The sequence below is a fragment of the Mauremys mutica genome, chromosome 15, assembly GCF_020497125.1.
Source record: "Mauremys mutica isolate MM-2020 ecotype Southern chromosome 15, ASM2049712v1, whole genome shotgun sequence".
Classification (NCBI taxonomy): domain Eukaryota; kingdom Metazoa; phylum Chordata; order Testudines; family Geoemydidae; genus Mauremys; species Mauremys mutica.
The window spans coordinates 38,800,130-38,809,360 of NC_059086.1; the positions used below are offsets into that span (position 1 = coordinate 38,800,130).

Genomic DNA, 9,231 nt, shown 5'->3' on the forward strand with positions numbered 1-9,231 from the left:
AGGGGGGTACAAAGGGTAGGAATTAATGGTAAATTCTCAGAATGGAGAGGGGTAACTAGTGGTGTTCCCCAAGGGTCAGTCCTCGGACCAATCCTGTTCAACTTAGTCATTAATGATCTGGAGAAAGGGGTAAACAGTGAGGTGGCAAAGTTTGCAGATGATACTAAACTACTCAAGATAGTTAATCTGCTTTGGTCTTGTGAAGAACTTCAAAAAGATCTCACAAAACTAAGTGACTGGGCAACAAAATGGCAAATGAAATTTAATGTGGATAAATGTAAAGTAATGCATGTTGGAAAAATTAAGCCCAACTATACATACAACATGATGGGGGCTAATTTAGCTACAACGAGTCAGGAAAAAGATCTTGGCGTCATCATGGATAGTTCTCTGAAGATGTCCACGCAGTGTGCAGAGGCGGTCAAAAAAGCAAACAGGATGTTAGGAATCATTAAAAAGGGGATAGAGAATAAGACTGAGAATATATTATTGCCCTTATATAAATCCATGGTACGCCCACATCTCGAATACTGTGTACAGATGTGGTCTCCTCACCTCAAAAAAGTTATTCTAGCACTAGAAAAGGTTCAGAAAAGGGCAACTAAAATGATTAGGGGTTTGGAGAGGGTCCCATACGAGGAAAGATTAAAGAGGCTAGGACTCTTCAGCTTGGAAAAGAGAAGAATAAGGGGGGACATGATAGAGGTATATAAAATCATGAGTGATGTTGAGAAAGTGGATAAGGAAAAGTTATTTACTTATTCCCATAATACAAGAACTAGGGGTCACCAAATGAAATTAATAGGCAGCAGGTTTAAAACAAATAAAAGGAAGTTCTTCTTCACGCAGCGCACAGTCAACTTGTGGAACTCCTTGCCTGAGGAGGTTGTGAAGGCTAGGACTATAACAATGTTTAAAAGGGGACTGGATAAATTCATGGTGGCTAAGTCCATAAATGGCTATTAGCCAGGCTGGGTAAGGAATGGTGTCCCTAGCCTCTGTTCGTCAGAGGATGGAGATGGACGGCAGGAGAGAGATCACTTGAGCATTGCCTGTTAGGTTCACTCCCTCTGGGGCACCTGGCATTGGCCACTGTTGGTAGACAGGATACTGGGCTGGATGGACCTTTGGTCTGACCCGGTACGGCCGTTCTTATGTTCTGGGTAGCTTAGGCCATGAGGGGAATGGCAGGGCAGGCCTGCCCCACCCGTCCCCACCAGGGTGCCCCTGCCCCAGCGAGGGGGCTGCTCCGCAGGCTGGGGGCAGTTTGGGGCAAGGGAAGGGGCTTGGCGTGGGGGAGGGGTTGGATACGTGAGGGTGGGGGGTGCATACCCCGCATTGCCCACCCCCCCTGCCCCCCCCGCAGCACGGAGAACGGGGAGAAGGCAGGGCCGGAGGAGCCGGAGGCCCCCCAGGAGCCGGCGGCCGAGGCCCCGAGGAAGCACCGGAGGAAGTCGGCCACCCCGCGGGAGCGCAAGGAGGAGCCGGCCGGCGGCAGCTCGGAGTTCTGGGCTGAGCTGGAGATCCAGAGGGTCAAGTTCCTGGTACCGTGGGGCTGGGGGAGGGGGGAGTCGGGCCGGGGGGCGGGGAGGGGAGGGCCCCCCACGGCCCAGCCACCTCGGCGCTGACCCGCTCTGTCCTTCCAGAACTACCTGTCCCGGAACTTCTACAACCTGCGTTTCCTGGCTCTGTTCCTGGCCTTCGCCATCAACTTCATCCTCCTCTTCTACAAGGTCCGGCGCCGGGGGGGGGCGGGGGGGTCTAGTGGTGAGAGCAGGGGGGGCTGGGAGCCAGGACGCCTGGGTTCTCTCCCGGCTCTGGGAGGGGAGTGGGGGCTAGTGGCTAGAGCAGGGGGGCTGGGAGCCAGGACGCCTGGGTTCTATCCTGACTGTGGGAGGGGAGTGGGGGGCTGGTGGTTAGAGCAGGGTGGGCTGGGAGGCAGGACTCCTGGGTTCTATCTGTGGCTCTGGGAGGGGAATGGGGGCTAGTGGTTAGGGCAGGGAGGGCTGGGAGCCAGGACGCCCGGGTTGGGACTTGGGTCTGGGGGGGTTCGTGGTGCGGGGTTGGAGGGGGCGTGGCTCCCCTCGGCCCCGCCCCCACGCTGTCCCTGCCGCGCAGGTGTCGGACTCCCCGCCGGGCGAGGAGGAGCTGGAGGACTCCGGCTTGCTGGAGGAGCTGGCCGGGGGCTCGGGCTTCGGGGCCAGCGGCGAGGGGGCCGGGGAGGACGAGGAGGAGGACAGCGTGGTCTATTTCTTCCTGGAGGAGAGCACGGGCTACATGCAGCCCACGCTGCGGTTCCTGTCCATCACCCACACCCTGGTCGCCTTCCTCTGCATCATTGGCTACAACTGCCTCAAGGTGAGCCCCGGAGCCCCGCCCACCCGCCGCGTGGCCCCGCCCACCTGCCACGTGGTCCCGCCCACCTGCCACGTGGTCCCGCCCACTGGCCCCAGGGCCGTGTCCAGCCACCTGCCACGTGGCCACGCCCACCTGGCACAGGGACCCGCCCATGCGCCATGGGGCCACGCCTACCACAGGCTATGGGCATATCCCTGGGCCATGGCCCCTCCCCCCCAGACCGAGGGGCCAGCGGGTGTCCCCTCCTCAGCCAGGACCCCCCCCACACCCCATCGGCCCCTCAGCTGGGAGCCCCCCGCAATGCCCTGAGCCCCATTGGCCAGGAGCCCCCCGCGATGCCCTGACCCCCTTTGGGCCAGCGACGCCGGGAGCCCCCGGCGACGCCCTGAGCCCCCCTTGGCCGGGAGCCCCCGGCAACGCCCTGAGCCCCCCTTGGCCGGGAGCCCCCGGCAACGCCCTGACCCCCCTTGGCCGGGAGCCCCCCGCGATGCCCTGACCCCCCTTCGCTGGGAGCCCCCCGCGATGCCCTGACCCCCTTTGGGCCAGTGACATCGGGAGCCCCCCGCGATGCCCTGAGCCCCCCTTGGCCGGGAGCCCCCGGCGACGCCCTGACCCCCCTTGGCCGGGAGCCCCCGGCGACGCCCTGACCCCCCTTGGCCGGGAGCCCCCCGCGATGCCCTGACCCCCCTTAGCTGGGAGCCCCCCGCGATGCCCTGACCCCCTTTGGGCCAGTGACATCGGGAGCCCCCCGCGATGCCCTGAGCCCCCTTGGCCGGGAGCCCCCGGCGACGCCCTGACCCCCTTTGGGCCAGGACCCCCCGGCGACGCCCTGACCCCCTCTCCCGGCAGGTCCCGCTGGTGATTTTCAAGCGGGAGAAGGAGCTGGCCCGCAAGCTGGAGTTCGACGGGCTCTACATCACCGACCAGCCCGAGGACGACGACATCAAGGGCCAGTGGGACCGGCTGGTGCTGAACACCCCGTGCGTGGGGGGCTGGGCCTGCGGGGGGGGGCTGGGCCTGCGGGGGCGGGTCTCTGGGTTGGGGATCTGGATCTCCTGGCTCTGGAGAAGCCCCTTCCCTGCGTCAGTGCCCGGCCGCCCTGATCCCCCCCCCACCATCCATCCCAGCTGCACCCTGCCGCTCTGAGCATGGGGGGAGGGGGGCAGAAACTTGCCGGTGTCCATCCCGCCACACCAGCATCTCCCCACTGGGCCCTTTGGGGTGGCTCAAGACTGGGGGGGCTTCCCCCCACCAGCCCCTCTCGCCTACCCCTGCACCCCTCCCACCCCCAGGCCTGCAGGGGGAGCAGAGCCCGACCCCGAGGAGCACTGCCCCCCCCAGAACCCCCCTGACACTGGGTCTCACCTCCCCACACCAGGTCCTTCCCGAGCAACTACTGGGATAAATTCGTCAAGAGAAAGGTGAGTCCCTCAATGACCCGGGCGCGGGGCCTTTCCCCCATTGGGTGCCGGCTCCCACCCAGCCCCGGGGCGGGGCGCGGGGCACTTCCCCCAGGGGGCGCCGGCTCCCATCCGGCCCCGGGACGGGGCGCGGGGCCCTTCCCCCATTGGGCGCCGGCTCCCACCCGGCCCCGGGGCGGGGCGCGGGGCCCTTCCCCCAGGGGGCGCCGGCTCCCGTCCGGCCCAGGTGCGGGGCACGGGGCCCTTCCCCCAGGGGGCGCCGGCTCCCGTCCGGCCCCGGGACGGGGCGCGGGGCCCTTCCCCCAGGGGGCGCCGGCTCCCACCCGGCCCCGGAGCGGGACACAGGGCCCTTCCCCCAGGGGGCGCCGGCTCCCACCCGGCCCCGGGGCGGGACGCGGGGCCCTTCCCCCAGGGGGCGCCGGCTCCCACCCGGCCCCGGGGCGGGGCGCGGGGCCCTTCCCCCAGGGGGCGCCGGCTCCCGTCCGGCCCCGGAGCGGGGCACGGGGCCCTTCCCCCAGGGGGCGCCGGCTCCCACCCGGCCCCGGGGCGGGACGCGGGGCCCTTCCCCCATTGGGCGCCGGCTCCCACCCGGCCCTGGGGCGGGGCGCGGGGCCCTTCCCCCCAGGGGGCGCCGGCTCCCGTCCGGCCCCGGGACGGAGCGCGGGGCCTTTCCCCCAGGGGGCGCCAGCTCCCATCTGGCCCCAGGGGCCGCCGGTCCCACATGGCCCCTGCGTGGGGAAGGGGGACACGGGGCCTTTCCCCCAGGGGGTGCCAGGGCAGGGGCCTGGCTGGCTGGCTGTGGGGGGGACCAGGCCTTTCTCCCTTTGCATTTGCCCTGGGGGTTCCCTCTGCCCCCCGCCCTCCGCAGGTGCTGGAGAAATACGGCGACATCTACGGGCGGGAGCGGATCGCGGAGTTACTGGGCATGGACCTGGCCAGCCTGGAGATCAGCGCCCAGACCGAGAGGAAACCCCAGCCCGACAAGTCCCTGCTGATGTGGTGAGGGGGCTGGGGGGGTGGGACTGGGAGGCCTAGGGGGCAGGGGGGGGATCCGGGGGGCGGGAGGCTCAGGGAACGGGGGGTATCCGGGGGGCGGGAGGCTCAGGGGGTGGGGGGATCTGGGTGTGTGGGAGGCTCAGGGAGTAGGGGAGATTCAGGGGGTGGGGGGATCTGGGAGGAGGAAAGCTCCCGGGGGGCTCTGGGAGCGGGGGGGCTCTGGGGGGGCTCAGGGGGCTGCGGCCCGGCTCACCCTGCCGCTCCCACAGGATCACGTCCATCGACATCAAGTATCAGCTCTGGAAGTTTGGCGTCATCTTCACCAACAACGTGAGTGCAGGGCCTGGGGTGGGGGGGTCGTGGGACCTGGGGGGAGGGGTCATGGGGCCCAGGGGGGAGTCGTGGGATGAAGTCGTGGCACCCGGGGGGGGCCGCGGGGCCCAGGGGGGGAAGTCGTGGGACCCAGGGGGGGAGTCGTGGGATGAAGTCGTGGCACCCGGGGGGGTCGTGGGGCCCAGGGGGGGAAGTCGTGGGACCCAGGGGGGGAGTCATGGGATGAAGTCGTGACACCCGGGGGGGCAGCGGGGCCCAGCGAGGGGGGCTCATGGCCGCGGGGCAGAAGGGGGGCAGGAGCCGGGGGGCAGAGGGCGCCTGTCCTGCGCTCGGCTGCAGCGGGAGTGGAGGAGGCCGGGACCAGATGCCGGGGTGAGGGGCACAGCGGTGCCGGCGGAAGGGCTGGGTCTCTCCTGGCCCTCAGCCACGCGGCCCGTCCCTGCCCTGAGCTGGGGGGAGACCTGGGGATCCCCCCCACCCCCCCGTCCCAGCCCCTGTCCCCTCCCCCGCAGTCCTTCCTCTACCTGGTCTGGTACATGGTCATGTCCCTGCTCGGCCACTACAACAACTTCTTCTTCGCCGCCCACCTGCTGGACATCGCCATGGGCGTCAAGACGCTGCGCACCATCCTCTCCTCCGTCACCCACAACGGCAAGCAGGTGGGGCCGGGCCGGGGGCACCGGGCGGGGGGGCCACGCGGGGGACCCCTGGCGCCCGCCCCCAGCTGGCGATGAGCATGGGGGGCCATGCTGGCAGGCAGGCAGGGGCCCGGCCGGGTGCTCTCCGGCGGCAGTACCAGCCCCCCCGTGCCCCCCCAGTGGGCAGTGGGGGTGGGGGGGCAGGCGGGGGGCAGGGCAGGCTCTCTCCGGCGGCAGTACCAGCCCCCCAGTGGGCGAGGGGGGTGGGGGTGGGGGGCAGGCGGGGGGCAGGCTGGGTTCTCTCCGGCGGCAGTACCAGACCCCAGTGGGCGATGGGGGTGGGGGGGTAGGCGGGGGGCAGGCCGGGCTCTCTCAGGCGGCAGTACCAGCCCCCCCATGCCCCCCCAGTGGGCGATGGGGGTGGGGGTTGGGGGGGCAGGCTGGGTTCTCTCCGGCAGCAGTACCAGCCCCCCCAGTGGGCAGTGGGGGCGGGGGGCAGGCGGGGGGCAGGCCGGGCTCTCTCCGGCGGCAGTACCAGCCCCCCAGTGGGCGATGGGGGGGGGGGGTGGGGGGGCGGGCGGGGGGCAGGCTGGGTTCTCTCCGGCGGCAGTACCAGCCCCCCAGTGGGCGATGGGGGTGGGGGTTGGGGGGGCAGGCGGGGGGCAGGCCGGGCTCTCTCCGGCGGCAGTACCAGCCCCCCAGTGGGCGATAGGGGTGGGGGTTGGGGGGGCAGGCGGGGGGCAGGCCGGGCTCTCTCCGGCGGCAGTACCAGCCCCCCAGTGGGCGATGGGGGTGGGGGGGTAGGCGGGGGGCAGGCCGGGCTCTCTCAGGCGGCAGTACCAGCCCCCCCGTGCCCCCCCAGCTGGCGATGACGGTGGGGCTGCTGGCCGTGGTCGTCTACCTCTACACCGTGGTGGCCTTTAACTTCTTCCGCAAGTTCTACAACAAGAGCGAGGACGAGGACGAGCCGGACATGAAATGTGACGACATGATGACGGTGAGCGGGGGGGGGGGTTACTCCGGGGTGGGGGGGACCTTGTCCTGGGGATCCACTGCCCTGTGCATGGGGGGGGGTTGCTCTGATGGCTCCAGGGGAGGCCTCTAGGTCCCCCCCGTCTGACCCGTCGGGCACCCCTCACCCCACTGTGTCTCCCCCCCAGTGCTACCTGTTCCACATGTACGTGGGGGTGCGGGCGGGCGGGGGCATCGGAGACGAGATCGAGGACCCGGCCGGCGACGAGTACGAGCTTTACCGCGTGGTGTTCGACATCACCTTCTTCTTCTTCGTCATTGTCATCCTGCTGGCCATCATCCAGGGTGAGCGGGGAGCCGGGAGTGGGGCTGAGCTGGGGGCTGCATGGGGGTGAGTGGGGCGGGGGTGCTGGGCTGGAGGGTGAATGGAGTGGGGGCGCCGGGCTGGGGGCTGCATGGGGGGTGAGTGGGGTGGGGGCGCTGGGTGGGGGGGTGAGCCAGGAGGGGTGCTGAGCTGGGGGCTGCATGAGGGTGAGTGGGGTGGGGGCGCTGGGCTGGGGGCTCCATGGGGGGTGAACAGGGTGGGGGTGCCAGGCTCGGGGGGTGGACGGGACGGGACGCTGTGCCTGGGGCACCATGTCAGCTGTGGGCGCAGGGGTGTGAGGGGGGGCCGGCCCCCGCTCCTGCGTGGGGGGGGTTGGGTAGGCTGCCCCCCAGGCGACTCGGGGGGCCCTCACCCCCTCTCTCTGCCCAGGCCTGATCATCGACGCCTTCGGGGAGCTGCGCGACCAGCAGGAGCAGGTGAAGGAGGACATGGAGGTGAGTGACACCCCCACCCGTACCGGGTCTGTGGGAGCGGCCGGCTCAGCCCCCGGGTGGGTTCCGTGTCTGGGGGGCCGGCGCTGAGCCCTAGCCAATCCCCACCCTGCCCCTTAGAGGGGGGAGGGGGAGCCAGGACACCTGGGTTCTCATCCCTGCGCCCCCCCCCCACAGACCAAGTGCTTCATCTGCGGCATCGGCAGCGACTATTTCGACACGACGCCGCACGGCTTCGAGAGCCACACGCTGGAGGAGCACAACCTGGCCAACTACATGTGAGCGGGGGCGGGGCCTGGGGCAGGGGGTGGAGCCTTGGGCGGGGCCTGGGAGAGGCAGGGGCGGGGCCAAGATCATGGGGGGCAGGGGGTGGGGCAAGACCAGGGGCGGAGCCTTGGGCGGGGCCTGGGAGAGGCAGGGGTGGGGCTATCTCTGTGTGACTGCGGGGCCCTGCCCCCTCCACCCCCCAAAAACCTGGGGCATGTTAACCCCTTCCTGGCCCTGCAGCTCCCAAGTGTGTGATGCTCATGGGGTTAAATTGGGGGGGACGGGGGGGGCTGTGCCTTGAGCCCCTGGGATCTGACCCCCCCCCTCGCTCCCCCAGGTTCTTCCTGATGTATCTCATCAACAAGGACGAGACGGAGCACACGGGCCAGGTGAGCCCCCCCACACCAGGGAGCTGGGGGTACGGGGAAGGGGGGTACGGGCTGGAGGATCCCGTGGGTCGGCCCCACAGGTGGGGGGAGGGGGATACGGGCTGGAGGATCCCGTGGGTCGGCCCCACCGGGCGGGAGAGGAGGATACGGGCTGGAGGATCCCACGGGTCGGCCCCACGGGGGGGGAGGGGGATACAGGCTGGAGGATCCCACGGGTCGGCCCCACGGGGGGGAAGGGGGATACGGGCTGGAGGATCCTGTGGGTCGGCCCCACGGAGGACGGGGATACGGGCTGGAGGATCCTGCGGGTCTGACCCCTAGGCTCTGAGAGGGGCCACCTGCCCCAGGTAAGGATTGGGGTGTAGCTGAGGGAGCTGCCCCCCAGCCCCCTAACCCCCCTGCCCCCCGCAGGAGTCCTACGTCTGGAAGATGTACCAGGAGCGCTGCTGGGATTTCTTCCCCGCCGGCGACTGCTTCCGCAAGCAATACGAAGACCAGCTGGGCTAGGGACGCCTGCCCCCCCCCAGCACAGACCCCCCCAGTGCCCCCTTGGGGGGCGCCAGGGCTAGGGGGCGGCTGGTCCTCGGGGGGGCACCGCTGCTGCTAATCTCCCCCCACGACCCCTCCTGCCGGCGTCTCCCCCCGGCAGGGCCAGACACTGAACCCACCCGGGGGGGCAGAGTGTGGGGCAGAGGCCAGGTGGGGGTTGGGCTGTCGCTGACACCCCCTGGGCCCACCTTGATCCCCCCGGTCTCTGCCTGTGGGTGTTCCTGGGGGGGGGGGCTGATCCCAAGTGCCTTTTTATAGCTGCCCCCCATCAGGGGCCCGTGCAGGGACACCCCCTACGTGGGGGGGGGGGGGTGAGATGGGCCGGGGCCTGCAGGGGGCAGCGCCGGGCCCAACCCCCGTTTCCTGGTCAATAAACGAGGTGATTGATGGCTGCACTCGCCCTGAGCCGCCTCCTTCCTGCAGCTGCGGGGAGCGGCACGGACCCCCCCCCCTTTGCACGGCGACCGCGCCTGGGTTCCGTCGCTGGAGGGG

The 9,231-nt window shown here is 69.3% G+C and overlaps 1 protein-coding gene across 1 annotated transcript in view; it reads left to right on the top strand.

Moving 5' to 3' along the window:
* The window catches only part of LOC123349812 (ryanodine receptor 1-like), a 119,414-nt gene extending 110,414 nt beyond the window's left edge, over positions 1–9,000 (top strand). The window contains 14 exon segments of the mRNA XM_044988008.1: positions 1,367–1,544; positions 1,647–1,733; positions 2,119–2,358; positions 3,208–3,338; positions 3,737–3,779; positions 4,648–4,778; positions 5,045–5,105; positions 5,621–5,767; positions 6,609–6,743; positions 6,907–7,063; positions 7,473–7,537; positions 7,712–7,812; positions 8,139–8,190; positions 8,602–9,000. Of these exon segments, the coding sequence (XP_044843943.1) occupies positions 1,367–1,544; positions 1,647–1,733; positions 2,119–2,358; positions 3,208–3,338; positions 3,737–3,779; positions 4,648–4,778; positions 5,045–5,105; positions 5,621–5,767; positions 6,609–6,743; positions 6,907–7,063; positions 7,473–7,537; positions 7,712–7,812; positions 8,139–8,190; positions 8,602–8,697 (1,624 nt within the window). The 3' untranslated portion in view covers positions 8,698–9,000.
* Positions 9,001–9,231: the final 231 nt, after the last annotated feature.